The 24,021-nt window shown below is 40.2% G+C and overlaps 1 protein-coding gene and 1 pseudogene across 1 annotated transcript; one reads left to right on the plus strand and one right to left on the minus strand.

The window, feature by feature from the left end:
* Positions 1–945: 945 nt before the first annotated feature.
* On the plus strand, positions 946–8,029 carry LOC125314027 (annotated as a pseudogene).
* Positions 8,030–21,867: 13,838 nt separating this feature from the next.
* LOC125314028 (putative disease resistance protein RGA1) lies at positions 21,868–23,727 on the minus strand. Its single transcript, XM_048275482.1, has one exon. The coding sequence runs from the start codon at positions 23,725–23,727 to the stop codon at positions 21,868–21,870; it is 1,860 nt and encodes a 619-aa protein (XP_048131439.1).
* Between the last annotated feature and the right edge of the window lie 294 nt (positions 23,728–24,021).

The following is a 24,021-nucleotide window of genomic DNA, read 5'->3' on the forward strand; positions in this document are numbered from 1 at the left end:
GCGAGCAGATGTTTTGCCTACAGCTATTAGCTACAAATCCAATGATGTCATCTCTCTTGAGATGTTTTGCCAAACATTCAAAGTTCCCGTTCCATGATCATAAAAAATCTTCTTCGTCAAAGTTAAAATGTTCTTTAGATTCTTCATCAAGCTCAATCTGCACATAGATAGCTTATTTAAGAACCTTACTTCACATTAGATGCGGATCCACAGGAAAAATACAGCATCGGCTCACTAAAATTTCAAATGAGCAACTTCCATTTGTCCATTGCGGATGCTAGTTAGGATGTGTTTGATTGGGGAAAAACTCCATGAAAAACAAAATAAATTTCCGTGAAATCATTTTCCTAGAAATTGGTTATTTTTCATATATTTGGTGATATGTGACCAAAAATGGTTTCTCATATTTGAATCTCATTTGAAAAATTATTTCAATTTTATGTTAAAAAAATCAAAATTTGAAAGTATTTTTATATTTTCCTTTTGTTTTCTTTCTCGCTCCATCGCGACCGGCCAATAGCGACCACAAGCGAGCTTGAACTTGTGGGATTTGGAGAGCCTCGAGCTTGCTGGCCCATGTCTGTAATCGGTCGTCGGTTGTTGCCAAGGCAAGCCGACGGGCAGAGGAAGAAGAAAAAGAAAAAGAGAAAAAAATAAAAATATTTAAAAAATAAAAAGTAGGAAAATATATAAATAAAATAGAAAATAGAATATTAAAAAAATTCGAGATGAATAATTTCGGAAAGTGTTTTTCATTGACTAAGTCACTTTTAGAGAACCAAACGAGCGAAGTTCGGTAAATAAATTCTCGGAAAAATCTTTCACTGAAAGGAACAAACCCTGATTTTGTTTTAATTTAAGCTCTCAAACTCTTCTACACATATAAAACATGTTCTCTTTCTCGGTGCTCATTGCCAAACTCTTAGTTCAAGATCCGAACGCTACATGGCAGCAAAAGAATCTCCAGTACAATACTGCACTTACTTTAAGACACGAACTCAAGCAGCTTAGTGTTGTCCTTGCACAAATGTTAAGTAGACTGACGGAGTTTCGGACAATTTTCTGCACTTAAGAGAAATTTATGCTGAGGCCGATGAGTACCCACTTCTTCGTACTTAATGAATCTATTATAATGTTCTTCAGGCCCCAACACCTGCGCAACTCAAGGGGCTCTAAAACAAGACTTCCCCTGAAGATTCGGCCAAGGAAATCATCACTCAACTCTGCATATTCGAGCGACAAGACCTTAAGATTCAACTGGATATGTTGACCGGCATTGACTTGGGCTTCCTTTCGGTGATCTCCTAAAGCAAAGGTGTCGAGCTTCTGCTGCATGCTCCCAACATACAATGTGTGTCCACTTTCGAGAAAAAGTTATCGTGTGTATCATGAATCAATGGACAATATGATTAAATATGAATCGTTCAATACATAGGCAACATCAGCCATTGATTTAAAAATCATCCATTGCCGGTCGCTGAATAGCCCACGATAATTTGTTATATAAAGCATTGCGATACTGAAGAAGAGTCCTATTTCGCCGGAAGTATCCGTGACTAAAGATCTTTCACCAAATGCATAGAGCCTTCGAATTTGAAGATTAAACGGGTTCTTATGGTGATTTCGGACAAAAAGTAAAGTAAATAACTGGAAGATAAATGGTACAATAAAGATAAATGCATATAAAATAAATTTCAAGTAAGATAAAATGTAGAGCAAAACGATAAGTTTTATTGATTATTGGATGATTGAAGGTCTCCTACAAAGGGTTGTCTTTGACTATGTATACCATAACGCAAACTATAACCATCGATTGCAGCTACTTACGTACGTCCTATCCCTAACTTCTCGGATTGGCTTCGGTAATCGCTCTTCTTATCTTTTAGACGGTTTGAAGTATCGACTCATCCGCTCCACTCGTGTGTCGGTGTGACGTACCGATCCTGGCTTTCTGCTTAACCGAGCATCGATTTGCCATGTTATTGGCCACCAATATGTGTTTCCCTGTGGGCCTTAGACAACGCATCGCTCTTGTGGGTGCTCTGACTACTCGAAGCCCATGTCGACTTTTGGTGTTAACAGGCTCGGTCCGATCTGGTTTGAATATTTTCGACACCCTAGCATTGGCTTTGGAGCTCATGTTGCACGAAAAATCATTGTAGCGATTCCTTTTGAAATATTCATACGGGAAAAAGTTTAATGGGGGCACCACATGGAGCTCATATTGCGCGACAATAGCTGGACATTTGAAAAAAAAACCGTGATGCAAATCCTTTAACCTAAGCGATATCTATATATAGTTCTCTCCTTTTGTTTTGCCAACCTAAACGCTTCATCGTAGTCGGCAGCTAAAGGCAGAAGCTCGAAGAATCCTCCAGACAAGGCGATAATAGAATTCTCTGCCAATCCATCTTGCCTACCGAAACGTCCACGATCATCTCCTCCTTTGGGTCGAGATGAAACCCGAAACTCAGTGGATTACATCAGCCAATTGCCCGATGCCATCATCCTCCATATCTTCGCCTTCTTGACGTCAGAAGACGCCGTCAGAACTAGTGTCTTTTCCAAGCGATGGCGTTCCACTCGGACCGCTAATCCACATATATCTTTCTGTATGCCCAGCCGCCATCATCGCCATAGTAGCATGATGTTGGAGCGTTTCATGGCTTTCATGGACGCCGTGCTGTTGCACTGCACCGCAATTAAGGTGAAAAGCTTCATCTCTGCTGTTGATGGGGGGGCTTGACACCGCTGTTGGGCCAACCATTGATAGGTGGCTCGACTTTGCTATCGAGCACGACCTCGAAGGGGTGACCCTGCGTAAGGACAACATTTATGTGTTGCCGCAGTTCTTTTTTCGCTGCACTACGCTGGTGAGTTCTCACTTGTTCCGTTGCTGTTTTTCGAAGATTGCTACTGTGAATTGGTCGTCGCTGAAGAGATTGCACATTGAAGATGCGGAGTTGGAGGATGACACCATGATGCAAGTTTTGAGGGGCAGCCCCGCTCTAGAGTTCCTTCACTTGGATTACTGCGTGGGCTTCAATCGCATTACGGTCGAATCAAGATGTTTGAGAGAGCTGGTGATCGATTGTCACGGATTTCATCATGCTCAAGTTCCGATTTTGAAAATTTCAGCTCCTCATCTTCTCAAATTGCATTTATTGGGCGATTATTGTGGGACAGATTTTGAGGGAGAGTTAGGAGAGTTCAAACTAGATGAAGTATCTTCTTTGGTTGGAGCCGAGTTAAATTTCGAAATACAAATTTTCGAAAACGATAAGGCTAAGGTTTGTGTGGATATTGTCAAGGGGCTTCTCGAGAGACTGCATCATGTAACGACATTGTAGATAGGGAGCTGGTGCCTTCAGGTGCGAGCCTATTTAATTAATCTTGAATCCTGTCGGTTCTAGTTCAAGTTGCGGACAGACATTCTCGTGCCATTTCCTTAGGTCTGATTGTGTTAATTTTAGTTGGCTTGATGATACCATGCTCATAAATTGTTAGTTTAATTATCTTATAGAAATTCATTGAAACTTTTGGCAGATGAGTTTTTTTTTTTTTTCTAATAGAGTAATACACATCTTAACCTAATATCGCCATTATGGATCCAACAATACATTCAAACTTTGAGAAGACTCATTATGAATCCAAATATACAGTCAAACTTTGATAAGACTAAAATCTGATGGGCTATAAAAAGATTTTTCATGAGAAGATCTTGTGGTTGTTTGCTCATTTCTTTGGTCCGTCGCCTATTGTGAGAGATCGCTAATGTGCATGTCTTATGAATGAACTTCTTTAGGGCTTGAAGAAGTGAAAGTGATTAGTTTCTGCTTCTCCCACCACAATTGACATGCTTAGGTGCTGTCAATAATGGAGGCGAGAGAAGTGTTTCTTCCATCCTTAGAATGTCGGCATTTGATGTTCCACGTCGCAGCGGACCATTTTGGAGTTCATAGTATAGTGAAGATACTTGAAAGTTCCCCACACTTGGAGAAGTTATTCTTACAAATGACTTGCACACCTGGCTCTGAATATCCGGTAAACAACTTGTCACGCCCCGACTCGAGAGTACATGGCATCCCTACCAAATCGCCTCAGGTCATAAAGGATAACGTCCTAGGTACGCTATTGACCTATGATACCATAATACACAAGTGGAAACGTATACAATCTCATTCTAACAAATATGACAAGGATATCAAGTGGGAACATCCATAACAGTCAAATACCAAAATACAACTGTCGATACCATATCAAAAGTAGATGGTAATTAATCCTACAGAGCTACTGTCATATACAACCCCATTTTTCAGGGCGGCTATCTATGATCAACAAAAGGATAAGACGTCGGGCAGGGTTAACATCACTTCTATTCCCAAAATAAGCTACATCATCATGGCCTTCAGCCTCAACTCCAAAAAAAAAAACCCTAAACTCCATCATTTCGAACCTAAAAAAGGTTAACCACAACGGGTTGAGATAGATCTCGGTAAGTCAACGCCTAAGCCCCGCTAAGGCATTGATTCGTCCAGAACATCTTATTGATCAATCACAGACCATGGAATACATGTATGACAACCACAAGCAACTTACCCGACAGGAGGTCATGCATAATGCAACATCGACGTAGTGTATGATCGTGCCAATTCGACTCAATAGTCAAATTCTCAAATATTCATAACGCAGCTCAACATCAGTTGGACATTGGACACCACATAAGTTCAGTTATTAACGATGATTTTACGTGATCAAGGCAAATAGATCCATACAACACAATGCCGGAATCTATTAGTACGATTCATGCAACACAATGCTATGGTCGTCATCCGGTAACCCAAGCGTCGTCCCATAACCTCTTGGCGATGGCAACTACAAGTGGTAATGCAATACCTCAAGAAGGTATTCCATTATGGAGCATCGGTCCATCACAAGCTGCGACCGACATCCGACGATCCATGATGCAACACAGAAAGTCGGGCAACCGACAAGTCGTGAGGTTCATGCTATAGGCACGATACGAACTCGACAGGCCATGCTTCATCATCCCATCATATGACCAATCAACTCATCTAGCAACCTTCTCCTTTTTAGCTTTGAATTTAGCCAGATGCTCACACAATTATGCTCAAAGACTTGGCTCTTGCCATTTTCATGCTCAATGCATTTTGGGACATTCAAGGTCATATGAATGCATAGTGCCAATTAAAAGGTCCAGCTAACCAAATAGAGTCAATACAACTCAAACGAGCATCCAATCGATTCTCAATCGTTCATAGCACATAATTGCGTAACTGAACCAATTAATCAAATAACGTGAATAGCCAATTCATTGTCAAATGAATCACTTTGAGTACCAACTTCATTCTTATCAAGGTGCCCAAAAATCAAGCAGTCACATTCCAAGCAATTATAATCGACTAACCTCCTCGATTAGGGCCATTTAGCCTAAATTCAATTCTAACCTAAACCGACCCAAGTCGATCTACCTAAATACCTAGATAATCTAATCACACTAATTCCGAACGTAATTAGTGACTTAACTAAGGATTAAAGGTCAACTCACCGTCGGTTGGTGTCAGAACAACAATTTATGATCCTCTGTGGTTCTCGGGTTCCAAACCGAGATTCGATGAACAATGAGCGTCGATGCGACCAAACAATGGCTATTCCTCGAAGTCGAGACCTAATATAGAGAATCACACAGGTCAACGAGGTCATGTCAGAACTCGTTTGAGTCGTGATCAACAATAATTAGTTTAAGCAGAATCAAAACAGACTAAGAACAGAAACTGTTCTTATCGAACTGAGGCTGTTCGGGCCTCTACAGCCCACAGCAAAGCTTGGAAATGATCCAAGGACGTCTTAAGAGGTCAAGAGAGGTGTCAGGGGGCGTGCGGTGGTCCGTGGAGGTCGGCAAAGGGCGAAGCAGTCCAGTTTTCCCAAAACCGGGCAGATTGAGCAGTCTGGACGGCAACTTGTACAGTTTCAAATTTCAGAACTGATCTGAGGATTTTCTTTAGCTGGTAATGTTGTAGAGAGGTAGAGGAAGGTGTGTACAAAATTTGGGGTGATTTCGGATCCGTTTGCTATGCGAGCAAGCCTTGTTTCTCTAAGTCAGACTTTGAAAACTGCACTGTACAACAGCAAGGCAGGGGCGGTTTTGGGCTGTTCTGCAAAATTTCGAGACTTCAGGCAGCTATACGACGGTACAGGGTGGTCGAGGATAGTTTGGAGGATGCTGTGGTGGTCGGAGGTGGTTGGGACAGCAAGCAGATGCGGCGACAGAGACAGAAACATAAGCTGCAGCAGCTATAGAAGCAGAGCAGGGTGTTGGGTAGAACAGGGGAGGCGACACAGCTTAGGTTTGAGGGCTGTTCGGGGTTCCAACGACATCAGGGCTTCGTGGGGTGGTCTGTGAGGGTTTAAGGGAGTTTCGGTGAGTGTTTAGTGGTTGGAGATGGGCGGAGAAAGGCGGCGGAGTGGCAGACAACTGGTGAGGACTGAACCGGGCGAAACAGAGGATCGAAACAGGGTAGACTGGGGCAGCGGCTGTTTCAACTCCTCCGGCGGTTCTATGGCTGCTTCCGACTGTCAGAGGTGGTGACTGGAGGTCAGAGGAAGGCTGAGGTGGTTGGAGGACGTGGTGGTGGCGGCTGATGATGCGTGAAAGCCGTTGGAACAACAACGGACGCAGCAGGACAGAGCAGGGGCTGTTGCGGGACTTCCGGCCTCTCGCGGCTGTTCTGAGCTCGACGGTGGCCGGTGGTGGATGTGTGGTGGTCTGAGGTGGTGGTGACATGGTGGTAAAGCAGTGGCGGTGATGAGGGTGGCTGTAGTGTGGTGGTTTTTGCATGAAAACAAAAGAAAAGGAAGAAGGGCAGAGTCGGTTGAGGGGAAAAGTAGCGTGAAGAGGAAGAGTGGGGGAAAAGAGAGAGAAGAAGAAGAGGGTTGGTGGTGGCTGCCGCCTTTGATTAAGAGAGAAAGAGATAAGAGTAGGCCCCACTTTATTTATTTTCTTGTCTTGGCATTCATGAAGACCTAGGGGTAAAATCGTCATTTCCTAAAATTTCAAGGACCTTTTTGTCAATTGTCTTCCTAAGGGCACTCTTGTCATTTGGCCGTTCTAAGAAGGGCGATTTCATCCAATCCCATCTTTGTTGGGCTAGAATAAGACTTAGGTATAGAAATTTCCAATTCTAAAACAAGGCGGTCGATCGATCAATCCCTAAACTAATACGATTGACGATTCAAGAAATTAGGAATTTCCATAGCCAGATTTCCATGAATTCAATTTCAAACAATAGATTGGAGTCCACAGACATCCCGCAACCTATATTATATCGCCAAAAAGGTTCGAATTTTTCAGGGCATCACACAACTACTAGAACTCTCCCAATTCACTTTTAATAGCAGATTGCATGAACATATACACAGCTTGTGAATTTCAGCCTTGGGCCAGATATAAACCTGTCATTTTCTTTTCTTTTCATGATTGACAATCGTCTTAGTACCTCTGTCATTTTAACTGACATTTCGGATTCTCCATCAATTTATATTTCTCCCGAATGTAGCAACTGCTGTTTTATATTGTCAAACCTTGATATTTGTCTCATCCAGTTCCAATTGTTGCTGATCGTTTGTCATGATGTTCCATTTCTCCAAATTAAGTTCTTTGCGGAGAATGTCCGCCATCGCGACTTTGATGCAAAAGAATTTTCTGCCGAACAGAGAAGGATCTGTCGGTGTTTGATGCATCTCAAGGATGTATCCCGGTGCCAACTGGCTGGCTTGGGAACCTGTTCTTTCCCTGCTCGAGTTTCTTCTCCAGAATGCACACTGGCTGGACAAAATAAAGATGGACAGTAACAATTCCAGACCGACCAAGAGACTTGAACCCTGGGGGCCGCTCGAAGTGGCTCGGATGATTCTGTCGGACCCAAATCGCTCTCCCAATTTGAAGGTCATTCTTAGTTATCCCTCCCGAGGATGTCCTTCTGAAAGCCTGCATTTACAGGCGTTCTGATTGCATGCATTTAGAATTTTATGATCAGCACAAAAGGAAAGGAACTAAACCCACTTCTATCTTCTCTTTAGAATTAAGGAAAAAAATATTTCATTCTACTTTTCATTGTAAAAAATAACTTCGGGCATATTATGAAATATTATTGTTCTGAACTCTCTGTGATTATAGAAGATTTCCCTCCATGCAGTTATTGCTTGTACATGGCAAGAGTCCATTACATTTAATCTTCCCTGTTTAATACTATCCACTGATTATTTTTCTTAATACCACGGAAAACTCTAAACTATCACACATGTAATAAATTTACCTCAAACTTATTTTGTCACAGATGTATCAATTTAAAATTTTCCGTGATTCTAACCCTGTTTTTTTTTTATTTTTCAATGTTGACATATTATCGTGCGGCATGAGTGTCATGTGGCGGCCACACCAATTTTTTTAATGTCTAATTGCATGATTGACGTAATTTTATAGAGAATTGGTCGTCCTCTGTATATAAAAAAAAAAGGTTAAAGGATTTTAACATTATTGACAAGTTTATAAAGTCTATAGAATCGGTTTATGTAGTCCCTAGAGTCGAACAATGCGTATTACATTTTGGATGAAATGTAAAGTATTTTAGTATAACCATTTTACAAACACATATATATGTATAAAGTAGAGTATAATACAATTTAAACAATAATGAAAAAATTTAAATCATTTGAAATTTTGATTTTTGCAAAATTTTACCGAGAGATTTTCATTCAACCCTCTTCGCAGTAGGCTTCAACTTTTGCAACTGTTTCCTATGAAACGCAATTAGCCTATTATTTATTTTTTTCAGTTTTCCCATTTCAATACTTGTCTATAAATTCATTTTATTTTCAAGCTATTACGCCGCACTGGAACACCCGTGGAGGCGGCATTCACTTTTTCGTCATGTCAATATTTTTCCAAATTGAAAACCTACCGAACTAATTACTGTAGTGATTTTTCATAAACTAGAGCGGTGTTAAAGAATCTTTCTTTAATAAATAATCGTGATCTTATAAAGTAAGTAGCACCGACACATGACATGCCGACGGATCATTTCTAAAAAAAAACAGATAATTTCGACACATTGAGATACGTTGTATATTAAATGTATATTTTTTACATATACCTAATAAATTATAATGCATAAATAAAAATATCAGCGATAAGTTTATTCTTTTTATTCTATTAGAGATTCACAATTAGGTTTTTTTTTAGCTGGCTGGGTGTATTAATTTTAAGGTAGCTAGATATATGACTTAAGTATTTATATTTTCGATAAATTTATATTTTGACCCCTAATTTATTGAAAATGCTTAAAATGGATATCTTTCACCGAATGCATAGAGCCTTCGAATTTGATGAGTAAATAAGTTCTTGTGGTGATTCCGGACAAAAAGTAAAGTAAATGTCTAAAAGATAAATTGTGCCATAAAGGTAAATGCATATAAAATAAATTGCAAGTAAGATAAATTGCATAGCGAAACAATCTCTACGTCCTATCCCTAAATTCTCGGATTGGCATCGGTAATCGATCTTGTTATCTTTTAGATACTTTGAAGTACTGAATCATCCGCTCCACTTGTGTGTCGATGTGACGTACCGATCCTAACTTTCTGCTTAACCGAGCATCGATTTGCCATGCTTTTGGCTACCAATACATGTTTTCCTGTGGGCCTTTAGACAACGCATCGCTCTTATGGGCTCTCCGACTGCCTGAAGCCCGGGTCGACTTTTGGTGTTAATAGGCTCGGTTCGATCTAGTTTGGATATTTTTGACACCTCTAGCGATGGCTATAGAGCTCATGTTGCGCGAAAAATCATTCTACTAATCCCTTTTGAAATATTCATATGGGAAAAAGTTTAATGTGGCCACCACGTGGAGCTCATATTGCTCGACAATGGCTGGACATTTAAAAAAAAATCAATATAGTACAGAAAAGGGAAAATTAAATGATACGGGGTGTTGCCCTATATATATGGTTCTCTTCTCCCCTATTGGTTTTGCCAACCTAAACGCTTCATCGTAGTCGGCAGCTTAAGGCAAAAGCTTGAAGAATCCTCCATACATGGCCATAATAGAATTCTCCGCCGATCCATCTTGCCTACGGAAACGTCCACGATCACGACCTCCTTTGGGTCGAGATGAAACCCGAAACTCAGTAGGTTACATCAGCCAATTGCTCGACGCCATCATCCTCCACATCTTCTCCTCCTTGACGACAAAAGACGCCATCGGAACTAGTGCCTTGCCCAAGCGATGCCCTCCGATGATGACTATGTTGGTGGCATGACGTTGGAGAGTTTCAATGCTTTCATGGACGCCGTGCTGTTGCGCTGCACCGCAATCAAGGTGAAAAGCTTCCTCTTTGAAGTTCCTTTGTCTCACCTTCCACTCGCGAAGCGACTCTGCTGTTGGGCCAACCATTGATAGGTGGCTACTCTTTGCTTTCAGGCATGGCCTCGAAGATTTGACCCTGCGCGAGGACAACATTTATGCGTTGCCACGGTTCTTCTTCCGATGCACTACGCTGGTGAGTCTTCACGTGTCACGTTGCTGTTTTTTCGATGATTGATGCCTTGAATTGGCGAAGTTCCGATCTTGAAAATTTCGGCTCCTCATCTTCTCAAATTACGTTTATTGGGCAAGTATTCTGATTTTGAGAGAGAGTTAGGAGAATTCATTAGTAGAATTCAGACTAGATGAAGTATCTTCTTTGGTTGAAGCCGAGGTAAATTTCGAAATGCTTACGGAGATGATAAGGTTAAGGTTTGTGTGGATGTTGTCAAGGGGCTTGATTGCAGCATGTAACGACATTAGTGATAGGGAGCTGGTGCCCGCAAGCCAATTTAATTAATTTTGAGCCCTGTCGGTGTCGGTTCTAATTCAAGTTGCGAACAGAATTACCAACCGTGCCATTTGCTTAGGACTGATTGTATTATTTTTTGTTGGCTTGATATGCCATGCTCATAATCGTTTATTCAATGAAACATAGTCATCTTATAGAGATTTGGTGGAACTTTTGCGGAATGAGATTGTTTTTTCCTTTTTGTAATTGGAATTATACACATCTTATCGCTATTATGGATCTAACAATACATTCAAACTTTGATAAGACTAAAATCTGTTGTGCCATAAAAAGATTTTCTTGAGAAGCATCTGCTGGTTGTTTGCTCATTTGTTTGGTCCGTCGCCTATAGTGAGAGATGGCTGGAACCATGCGCATGTCTTATGAATGAACTTCTTTAGTGCTTGAAGAAGTTAAAAGTGATTAGTTTCCACAATTGGCATGCTTAGGTGCTGTCGTTAAGGGAGGCGAGAGAAGTGTTTCTTCCATCCTTAGAATGTCGGCATCTGATGTTCCACCTTGCAGCGGACCTTGAGGGAGTTCATAATATAGTGAAGATACTCGAAAGTTCCCCGCACTTGGAGAAGTTATTCGTACAACTTGCAGAACCGGCTCTGAATTTGCGGTAAACAACTACTAGAACTCTCCCAATTCACTTTTAATAGCAGATTGCATGAACATACATAGTTTGTGAATTTCAGCCTTAGGCCGGATATAAACTTGTCATTTCTTTTGGTCTCGTGATTGAAAATCGTCTTTGCACTCTGACATTTTAACTAATTTCGGATTCTCTATCTATTTACATTTCTCTTAATGTGCAGCTGCTATTTTATCTCTGTCAAACCTTGATATTTGTCTCATCCAGTTCCAATTCTATCGCTCATCTTTTGCCATGATGTTCAGTATCCGCATCTTGAGTTAATTCCAACATTTATAGTCAATCTCAAATCTGCTACAAGCATTTTTTTTTATCTAAAAAAAAACACTAGCTAGTGTCAAATCTACCCCTGTTAGCCCTCCGATCCGGAAACGGGCATTATGTTTGACTTGTCATTTTTATGGCAGTAAAAATCTGCATGCACCGCCATTGTCCCAAAACAAACTTACAATATGAAGGCACTTAAGGGCCTATTTGGCATTCCGAATAAGCGATTCTAATGAGAATCATATTTTTTTATTCCATTCTACATATGACTTTTAGAGAATCATAACTACATAAAATTTCTGTTTTCGAATAGAAATGCATTTCTTCTTTTTTTAAAAAAATTAAAATGTTTTTTCAAATTTTTTTAAACTTTTTTTAAATTTTTTAAAATTCCCCCATTTTTTAACTTTTGATTTTTTTTCATTCTTTTGATTTTTTAAAATTTTTAATTTCCCCTTTCAATTTTTTAATTTTTTCTTAAATTTTAAATTTCATTTTTAAATATAAAAAATTAGTCATTAGTAAATTTTCAAATATAATTTTAATTTTTTAAAAGTTCAAAAGTCCACGTGGACTTAATTTAAAAAAAAAAAAAGAACTGAGATTTTATTTTTTTGGTGATTTTGAAAAATATTTTTTTTAGAATTAATTTTCCTTTTGTTTTTATTTTTTGTCCAAAATATTCAAATTCAAAATCATTTGCGTTACCAAACATGTTTTTTATTTTTATTTTTTTTGTTCCGAAAAACAGAATCGGAGAAATAGAAACGTTACTAAATAGAACATTGGTGCATTGTCCCGTGACTATTGAGAAACCAAGTTCCATCAAGTGACCTAACGAAAGCCCAAGAACAATGCTATCATCGCTCCAAAAGCCAAATCACCGCTGAGAAAGAAAAAGAAAAAGAAAATAACCTAATATTCTCGCAGAAAAACAAAAGATTACGCGCCATTTGACGCCTTTAAATTTGCCCTTGTTTGATTTCGACAAAGGGAAAGAGCGAACCCTTTATAGTTGAGAAATTGTTATGATAATTCCTTTTAGAGTAATTCGAATTTAAGAATAATAAATTTGGAAAATTCATTAACTTGCCCCCTACGTCGTGCTATCAATAGCTCGAACTAAATAAGAAAATCACCAAATAAAAAAAGTTAGCAAGAGTCCTATAAAATCTTGCATGGTATCAAATTAAGAAGTCCCGAATTTAAATCTTTTCAATCCCCTATTGTTAACATAATAAACCACGCCTTGATCCCACAAAATGTCACATTTTATAAGCGCTCATTTTTATGCTAATTTATTTGTCTCCAAAAACGGAACTTCAATTAGTCTCGCGGCTTGTGTGATAGGGCGTTGGAATTGCAAGCAAGGCGACAAAGAAGAAAATTAGACATACCTCGATTACTCCTACACTCCACGACTCACATCTCATGAATTATTAACGTAGATTTCCTATTTTAAAATCAAAATTTTGCCCAACACCATGCGCCATAGGGCCCATCGGCCCGCCCAGCGCGCCGCACTCTATTAAGACCCCATTTTATAAGGATATGCCCCTCTCTTTCTCTATTTATCGGCCGATGTGGGACTACTATCGGACTCAACTTGTCGAGGAAGAATGGCAAGTTAACACCGATAGTAGTTCCACATCGGTCAGTAAATAAAAAAAGAGAAGGACACATCCTTATAAAATGAGACCTCACCTCAAGAGAGTGTAGCGTGATGGCCGGACTAGTAGGTCTTATGATGTATGATATTGGACCAAATTTTAATTTTAAAATATGAATTCTGCGCTAATAATTCGTAAGATACGAGTCGTGAGTGTATGAATAACGGAGGTATGTCTGATTTTCTCTTTGTCAGCTATGTAGCACTGACACATTGGAGGAGTTGCCGTGTCGGTGTCATACGTGTCGGACACGGACACGCTCCGACACGCTTTGTCCGACACGAGGTGAACGCGTGTAGGAGGTCCGACACGAGGTGAACGCGTTTAGGAGGTCCGACACCTGGTCAACGGGAGCGATATGCCGGGACACTCATGTCGGTGAGGAAGGGGGGCATGGATGGCATAGATCTGGGTGGTAGAGATGCGGGACACTCGCGTCAGTGAGGAAGGAGGGCATGGATGGCATAGATCTGGGTGGTAGAGATGCGGGGGAGAAGGGGAGGATGGAGGATTTGTCTGCCTCTCAGGCTATGCGAGAGACGAGGGAGACGAGGGAGAGAACCGGCAAGCCGTAGAGAGGGTCTAAGCAGAGAGCGAAGAGTGCCGGAGGACTATGAAGCACCGACACGTGAAGAAGGCAACCGCGTCGGTATCGGATACGGACACGTGTTCAACACGCTCCGATTGCCGGTTCTCTCTACGGAGGTCTGACATGGCGTCAACGCCAGTGACACGCTCGGGACACGCGAGTCGGAGAGGAAGGAGGGCGTGAAAAGTACAGATCTGGAGCCATGAGAGAGATAAAGGAGCGAGCCGGCGACAGCAAGTCGGTGAGGAAGGAGTGCGGGGAAAGCGCGGATCTGGAGGAGAAGACAGAGTGCCGAGTTGTAGGTAGAAGCAGAGACAGCGACGAGTACAAAGCGAGCCAGCGCCAGAGCGAGCAGAGAGCGAACGCCGGAGGAGAGACAAGGCAGCTAAAATCACGGAGGTCGTCGTCGCCGTAGCTTGCTTCGCGAGACAGAGAGGTGAGGGTGACGCAAGATGAGAGAGAGCTCTGGGAAGACACAGGATGAGATGAGAAGATGAGAGAGGAGAGAGAGCGTTAGCGTGGGGAACGAGATCTTTCCCAAAAGTAAAGAGAAAGTGGGGGAGGGGGACGATCTTTTTCAAAAAGTAACGAGTGAGGGAGAGGGGGGCAGCACAAAGACAGAGAGGGGGGAGAGGTCATTGGGAAAATGCGAGATGAGAAGATGAAGATGAGAGAGGCATTAGCGTGGGGAAGACGAAAGATGACAGGAGAGAGAGAGAGCGCGTTCAGTCTGTGTCTCATCAAGTCATTTCGGGCAGCATCCTTCGGTTAAGTGATTCATTTTTCTTTTTTGTTTTATTACCTTTTTTCCTTGGTTGGCTGAGCTTAAATTACGGGATGAAGCACAGTAAGAATTTTTTTTTTATTTTTTTGTAAATTCTCTATTTTTGTAAAATATCATAAAAATAATAAATTATAAAAAATATTTATTTAATATATAACGTGTCCCAACGTGTCGAAATTTTTCATATTTTGAAAAAAGATTTATCAACGTATCGTGTCGTATCATATTTCGTATCGTGTCCGTGCTACGTAGCCGGAGGACATCACGGGAGAGCGCTGGAGAAGAGCCGAGGCAGCCAAACTAAGGCAGTGGTTGTTCCCTTCGCGAGACTCGAGAGGAGAGAGGAAGAGGTGAGCTCGCCGTTTCCTTCGCGAGATAAAAGAAGAGAGAGAGAGAGAGAGATGAGGCAGAGATTTTTTAAAAAAGTAAAGATAGAAATGGGGTGGATAAGACATGAGATAAGAGAGGAGAGAGAGGGTTCTGACTTGTGTCTAATCTATCGTGCAGTGTACACAGCTAGCTAGTGCAGCTCAATTTTTTTCATTTAATAGGAAAGAGAAGAAGGCAGATCTTCGGGCTCACTCAACTAAGCGCGAGAAATTTTTTCAAAAAATGTAAAAGAAGAGAGGAAGCGTGCTCTGTGGCATCCGGAGAAATTATTAGGCGGTTAGCAACTGCCGCGCCATAAGCCTATGCGGCGTGCGTGCTCCACTAAAATAACGACACATGTCCTCCGACATGGAAATGATGAAAAATCTGAAACCAAAATAAAGAAGTCTCGTTTATCTCTCCTCTGCAAAAGGCACTGAGCACAAGCAAAGCATTTATTGCTTGCTCTTTCTCTCTACCCCTCTCTCTCTCTCTCTCTCTCTCTCTCCTCTTTCACCCTCGCATCCTCTTTCCCGTTCACCTTAAGCCGTCCCCTTCCCCTCCTTCTTCACCCCTCTGGTTGCCATCATCGCCTTTGCGGCTTCGCTCCCCATTTCGGACTTGGGTAAGTTGCCAACGATTTTGAAGTGGAAGAGGCCTGCGATGCTAGATATACCGGTGGCCGCACCGAGTTTTGGGGTTCCGGCTATTATAAACCAGGGGCTAATTCCATAAAAAAGTACCAACTTTAGATCTAATGATGATTATGACCCGAACTTTGTTTTGTCTCATAAAAAGGCATCAACTTTAGGTCCTATGACGATTCTGGCCCGAACTTTTTTCATCCCATGAAAAAGCCCCAACTTTAACTCGAGTCCCAAATCCGACCCCTCTTAATTTGGAACCATTAGTTATCCAACGTGGCAATCACACGTCATCAATAAATCTACGTGATTTATTAATGTAGATTTAAGGCACTATTCATCGTCTTCTTAGCACGGAATTTGAAATTATTTATCTACTTCACCTTCGGCACAACTTGAAGGATGACGGTTTCTTTTCCTTCACTTCATCCACAAGCATCAGCTGTTTAATTGGAATCCGAAGTTGTGTATTACCACTCGGGGACGGACGCCACGGACGAAATCGCCAAGCTCACGACTAGAGTCTTCATTTTTTAACAAGCCTCGCCCTATCCCCTCCCAAAGCGAATGAACAACTTCATATTCCATTCCAAGAAGATGATGAATAGAATCTTAAATGCATATCGACAAGTCATGTGGATTTATTGATGATGTGGAATTGTTATATTGGATAACTAATGGTTCCAAATTAAGAGGGGCCAGATTTGAGACTCGAGTTAAATTTTATGCTTTTTCATGAGATGAAAAAAAGTTTGGGCCAGAATCGTCATTTGACCTAAAGTTGATGCCTTTTTATGAGACAAAAAAAAGTTCATGCCATAATCGTCAGTAGACTTAAAGTTGGTGCTTTTTTAGGGAATTAGCCCAATAAACCAGTGTAATTTTCTGCCTTTGCTCGTGTCTTGACAGTTGACATGCTTCTCTTAGGGGTGAGCCTTTACAACACCCGATTCTGCGTCTTCTTCAAATCAAGTCTCTCGCAGTGTCTCTCCCCGTGTTGTACTCCAACCGAAGACAACCACATTGGAGTCGGATTCTACGTCTTGTTTAGGAATCTACCTTCTTTATAATTTTGGGGATTTCTAGTTCTGGTTCCGGTTATATTTGTTAGCCACAAACATTTGTGATTTTTTACTAACAAGACAAATAATCCCCTAAACGAACTCAATCAATTTCGTGATACATCATTTGTAATTGCACCAGGCCGAAAAAACATTACAAGCTTTTCTAACCCAAAAAAATCTGTATAATGTGGATAACAACCGAAGGCCCCCGTCTAGATCCTCCAAGGTGATTCTTCTTAGTTCATTTTGCCCGGGCATAAGGAGCATGTCTACAAAGTCAAAATCAAGCCGAAGATCCAAATTCTCCTTGGCGTTTTTCAGCATGGTTCTTGCTAAACCTGCATTAAGTTTTAGAAAAACTCCTCTCAAATATATATGAGATCTCACCCGGTCACTTTCACGAACGCTTGGTGATCCATTCAAACAAAGAGCACATAAGCATCATCGAACAACTAATTCCAACCCGCACGATTTCAAGGACATTAAGACCCGCTCAAACAATTGCTTTATCCTAATCATTACTCCATTTTTTCTCAAGCTTCAAATACAACTTTTGGACTCAGCTTACTAAAACAGATCAATGATTTTAGCGACATTAAAATATGATGAGTTTTGGGAGACGCCAAGTCAGCGATTTTTTGAGCCGGAGAGGCGACGATGGCTATAAGGACGAAGGCGAAGAAGGAGGGGAGGGCTTGAGGTGAACGAGGGAGAGGAAGAGAGGGTGAAATCATTTTTGCAGAAGACACAGGTTGAAACGTAAAGGAGGAGAGAGGGAGGGAGAGAGAAAGAAAGCAAGCAATAAATGTTTGCTTGTGTCAGTGCTTTTTGCAGAGGAAAGAGAAACGAGAGCTCTTTATTTTAGTTTCTGATTTTTCATTTTTTCCATGTCATAGGACATGTGTCACTTTTTAGTAGAGCACGCACGCCACATAGGCTTATGACGTGGCGGTTGCCAGTTGCTAACCACTGAATAATTTCTCCCACCTTTGATCGCTGTTATGTTACGATTGTAAGAACTCTTCTGGCATTTGCCCAGCTTTTTAATGAAAGTATCCGAGTATTTTGACAAAAAAAAATGGTTTTTTTATTAAATAAAATATAGATGTGTATACTAATATCCATTCAAAGCTTTACAAGCGTGCACAACTAATTTAATGTTTGTAACATTTCGAGATATTTTAGATGTTCGTCGCAAAATAAAAGTCGAATTCCATTGTGACACCCGTAAGTTTTAGAAAAAGGAATGTGTGGAATTAAAATAACAGGATTGTAATTCTGCTTTTGATTTTTAAGCCATTGTGCTAAAATTACCTTCCATATTTTAGCCGCCGGAAAAATGAGAAAATGTGTTTCAGTCAGAATATATTTTTTTTCTTGAATTTTGACAGTTTTTTTTTTTTTTGGATCCCTATCGATAATAAATCATAGGTAGTCAAATTCCTAACCTTCATTCAATTTCAGTCCCAATCGAAGCTCTTCCCCTCATCTGAGTTTTGGGTTGAGCTCACCAAGATTTCGATTCCGATTTTTGGGTGTCGAAACAAAGTTTTGGGTTTAGGGGATGCCAATGCACCCCGTCCATTCACCGATGTCGAATTCATTTCATCGATTACGATGGACTAAAACCTTTAACTTTTATTTGATATCATTAGACTGCTTGTAAAATAAAGAGATTTTTACTTTTGCTTTGTGGAATAAAAATTTATTATATCTATTATTCGTGCATCTGGGATCCATTTGCTTTGAAGACAACTTGATTTTTTCCAGAAAATGCCTGTGTTTATGAGCTTTTTTTTTAAAATAGATGTAAAAATAAAAAAATTTATCAAAATAGGTCTATTTTTTTTATTTACGATTTGGGCCCCACGCGGCAGTGTTAGTGCCCCCTTAGCGTAGGTGGTTATTGAATAATTATTGTCTATAGTGAACATTATACCTAATAAAATTTCTTTAATTATCTTTTTTTTATTGTATTTCAATATTTGGAAATGTATAATATGGGTTTTTATGTACTTTCTTCTAATGCAGACCCCAAGAAAGTCAACGATATGATTAACCATGTATATCAACGCATCAAACTCTTAAGCCACTCAAGAGTTTGGAGGATCTCATGCCCAATTAAAGAGAAATAATAAGTCGTGTACTTTGTGTAGAAGAATGAATGGGACAAAAGCGTTGTTTACTTTGCTCAAAAATCGTTGTTTACCTAATTAATAGTCATTGGGCTTTTTAATATTACTTATCTCCTCATCGTTTCATGTCAAATAGACAGTGTGAAGAGAAGAAAGAAAGGCCTTCAACCTGAATGCTCGTACAAAGTCCCACAAGGGAAGCGAATTCGCGACTGCGGGTTGCCGAAACTAGGCAACTACCCTTACCACCTTCTATGAACAAATCTCTCTGTATCATTTCAAGTGCTACGAGTACGACCATTGTCCTATACGTCGACTAATAGCGGCAGGAACTCTAATCAAGCCTTAACCAACAGTGTCTCTCCTAACCTTTTCAAGAGATTTCGTTAGATCAAAATCATTGTGAATGCATACCCATGTTCTGAAATGAAAAATTGTCGTTGTTGTACACTAACTTAGCGAGCACTGTTTTGCCTAAACATCCCAGCCTAATTATTATGGATGGGCATGTAATCCGAACCGGCTCAGCACACCCTCTGCGATGCTGTAAAGAATTGATTTGGCCATTTTCTCTTCTTGCCATTGGAAGAACAGTAGGGGGTTATCAAGAGAGTTTGATGAACCGCAGACAATGAAGGTTTTAATATCGTTTGACTCCATCATTGGTTCTCCTAGGGCATATGGCTTTATGGTTATCTTTCTGTTTTCTCACTTTCAGGATGTCCATTTTGGGCGGTTCTGTGCAATCTAGTGTAGTCATGAAATCAACCGAGGAGATGCTAAACTTATGGAACCATAGCATCCAGAACTATGAGTTCATACAAATTTCAAACGAAAAAGAAAAAATAAAGAACTAATCTTCCTATTTAGAAGTAAAGTCAAACTGATTTAAAACGAAAAAGACGTGTTTTTTTAAATGCATTATTCCTGGGAAACTCTTTAAGTACTCTAGTGGAATCATTACAAAAAAAATCGAGTAATTGACACTCGTTTGGCAAAAATAAGATTTGGTGGTGTGGTATGATATCATTCAGTGTCCATGGGCGGAAGATAAATATCGATATAAACAAATTTAAATTGAGACAATTCGACAGTTGGTCCCACACAATACGAAGTAGGTATTTTTCTCCATAGAAAAATTTGAAATACAAACACAGACGAATAATAAACAACTGCACTTATTCAAGGAAAGAAAGAAAGAAGGACAAATAATACCAATGCCCATTGTTTTCATCCATGAAAATGAAAGAGATCGACGGAGGATTAGCTGAGTGTATGTCCAAATCTTTTGCGGAAGTCCACATGGCGTGACAAGTTGATCGTGGGAGCTCGTCTATGCTCAAAAGAGAAAAAAATGAGGTTAGAAAATGCATCACATAATATTATGACATTTATTCTGGTGTCAATTATCTGATTGCATAAAGTGAAAAATCTTCGTGAAATGAAACAATATATTACACACTTACTTAGAAAATTGTTATAAGAAGTTCAACCACATCACCATAACAATCGTGAACATAGATATCTGCAACTATTTTGATTGGACAAATAAATTGAACATTTTGACATTCTTATAATAACGTTGAGATTTTTTTTTTTTGAAGAAGTGGGAAAGTTAAATTGAAAGTGAAGAGATTTATCTGTGCATTAACTTTTCATGCATATGAAGTTAAAATAAATAAGTTTCTATTGGATGATTTATCTTTATTAAGCGCATTTTATTGGCTCCATTCGACCCACCTACAATTGGTATTAAGCCAAGTGTCTTGCCAACGAAGATAATCCAAGAGCCTTCAAAATACATTATTTGAAGTAGCAATCATTCTCGTGCTATGACCTGAATTGGATTTACGGTACAAAAACATTCTTTATTGTTTCATAATCTGAGTTAAAAAAAAAAAAAGATAGTATTACGAATTGAGTCTATAGTTTTAATCATTACTCGAGTATTAAACGCAACTTCTAATTTTTCGTTCAAATTTAAATTGGATTATTTGCTTTATGAAAAAGATCATTCTACATTGAATTCCTTTTGCAATCTAATGGACGACTATTGATTGTATCTTAGTAAACAACTTTTTTTTTATCTCATTGTTGTTTTTTGAAATTGCAATACTTGTATTAAATTTTAATTCGATTGAATAAAATCAATCACTATATTACATCTAAGAACAAAGAAGAAATAGATAGGTGCTTACCTAATCCTCCATCCATTGTACCCATACAAGATCAAGATAGATTCGAGGAATGTGAGCGATTTTTGGCCAATCCACGCCCGTTGTTGGTCGACATCTCTCGCTCAGTTCACCACAATATTCGACTCGTAATTCTTTGAGGGCAGTGAGGGACTGGATTCCTTGCGGCATAGATGATAATTTGAGACATCTGATCAAGAAGATGTATCCGAGACATGTATGATTGGGCAGCCATTCGGGTATAGCAGTGAAGCTCGGGCAATCATATACAGAAAAGGACTCCAATTTACAAGCAGACTGATCCAGACACTGCAGCAACTCCATCACTTGTTCGGATTTTGATATTGCCGGTGTATGAAGATTCGAAGGAAAAATGGGCTTGTTCTCCTCAGTCAACATGAGCTTTGAATCGATAATCTCCAAGATCTGTAGGGCAGTTAATATTCCACAAAAGGAATAGATAATGGTCCCCCACAATTAACAATTTCCAACTGTCGAAGGCAAGTAAGTCGACAAGTGCCTTCAAACAAAACTTGTAGATTTTGGCATCCATCGAGACCCAACAACCGTAGATTTTCTAGGTATTGTATTCCACTTTCTTACGGACTCTTCTGCTTTGTTGTTACTGTTAGAAGTCTAAGGCTGACAAGCCTCTGCATATTTTTGGGTAATTCGCCTAACTCTGAGCAACCATCGAGATATAAGTGTAGCAAACTCTGCAGCTCGCAAATGGTATCCGGAAGCTTCTTCAGTCGCTTGTTCCCAGAGAGAAGTAACGTCCTCAATTGCTTCAAGTTGCATATTGAACTTGGAAGCTCCTCAAGACTACCATTTCTTAAATACACATACCGTAAATTGTTACACTTGGAGACACAGGTGCTAGCAAACTCTCTAGTAATAACTCCATCCTTGACATCTAATTGAAAATCAATTACATGGAGCCTCTTCGAAGTTGGTTTTCTCAGAAATGGTGGGACTCCATCAAAATTTGAGATACCCTCTGAAGAATAACTAGAGAACGAAACGTACCGTGCTCTTTCCGAAATCTCTTCAGTGTCTAAGCCAACAATGGAGCAATCATTTCGAGCCACAATCGTTGCAAGAGAATGGACTAGATCGTGCACTTTAAAAGTTAATATTGATTCGGACTCCTCAACTTCTTGGATCAAAGATCTCTTCCGCAACTCTTTGACGTACTCAACACTACTGTCTTCTTTTTCCGTTGTTGAACTAATGAGTCCTGAAGCCATCCATAAGGCACCTAAACGACCGCTATGAAATTCAAACCCTCTGGGAAAAAGCGAAAATGTGGCAAAGCAACGTTTTAAGTGGGACGGTAAATGATCATAACTGAGCTTAAGTACTGGCAGAAGGTCCTCTTTTTCTTCCACTAACTTCCATACCTCGCTATCTCTTATATGAGCCCAATATGGTACTTCGTCCTTTGCGAAAAGTAGACTCCCCAAAGTTTTCACAAGGAGAGGAACTCCTTGACATTTTTTGACAATGTCATCTCCCATTTCAAGGAGATCAGGACGTGGGTGCTTTTCCTTTTGGTCGAAAGCCCATTTTTTGAACAAGGCCATGGAGTCTTCATGAGAAAGACCTCTTAGATTATGTGCCGGATGGGTACCCGTTATAGAAGCGACTTTTGAACTGCGCGTTGTCACAATTATCTTGCTTCCACTCGCTCCTTCGGTTAGCAAAGCTTTCAATTCTTCCCATCTACTGCGGTCGTTGCTCCATACGTCATCCAAGACTAGTAGAAATTTCTTGTCTTTGATGATGTATCGCAAAGAGATTTGCAATTGCTGAATGTCAAGGTTACTCGAGCTTTGACCAGTTGCATCTTTGATGATTCCTTCGATAGTTTTCTTTAAATCAAAGTCCTCGGGCACGCACACCCATAGTCGTGATTCGAATTGCTCTTTCACGTTGTCGTCGTTATAAACTAATTTAGCTAGGGCCGTTTTGCCCATACCTCCTATTCCGACAATGGGAATCACCGAGAGATTTTTCCGATCTGATTGCATTAATATCTCAATTATCTTTTCCTTATCACTTTCTCTTCCGACGACATCCAACTTGTTTACGAACGAGTAAGTCATCTCTCGTGATCGCAAATGCACCACACCATTGTCGACACTCCGCACATTAAGATCAAACTGATTCTTTTCGATGGAAATTTTTGATAATGTCTCCCTAATCTCCTTGATCTTACGACTGATTTTTGCACGGAGTATCATTGGATTAGAGAGAGAAAAGAAGCGGTGTACCTTCTCTTTGACGCCCCCGTACCGATTGATTACCCGCTTCCGTAAGGCTTCACACTTGAGTTCATCGAGCACATCCTCCGCATCGTACAACACGTCTCGAAGCCGACGTAGCCACAGTTGCAGGCGGTGGTTCTTCGCCTGTTGCTCCTCAGCATCTAACAACACGGCTGTAATGGTATCCATCGTATTTTTAAGCTCGTGGATCTGATCTTCAACATCGTAAACGGCGACCGCGCCTTGGAACGCCGGAGATGCTGAAAAGGAGTGATTCAGCCATGCTAGGTGACGGGGAAATTGATTCAGGCTATTTGATTTGAGACAAATAAGAACACACAATGCCTTCCTCTCGTGAGTCAGCAGTTGATATGATGATAACTTGCTCACATATGGATGAAAAGGAGATTCTTTCCTTAACGAATGGCCTGCAAGCTAACCGAAACATTCTTTGTACCTTTCCTTTACCTTGCTTTCCTGGGA

This window comes from Rhodamnia argentea, chromosome 3, assembly GCF_020921035.1.
Source record: "Rhodamnia argentea isolate NSW1041297 chromosome 3, ASM2092103v1, whole genome shotgun sequence".
Taxonomy (NCBI): Eukaryota; Viridiplantae; Streptophyta; class Magnoliopsida; order Myrtales; family Myrtaceae; genus Rhodamnia; species Rhodamnia argentea.

Coding starts and splice junctions, on each gene's coding strand:
- LOC125314028 (XM_048275482.1), bottom strand. CDS start 23,727: ATGGATACCATTACAGCCGTGTTGTTAGATGCTGAGGAGCAACAGGCG.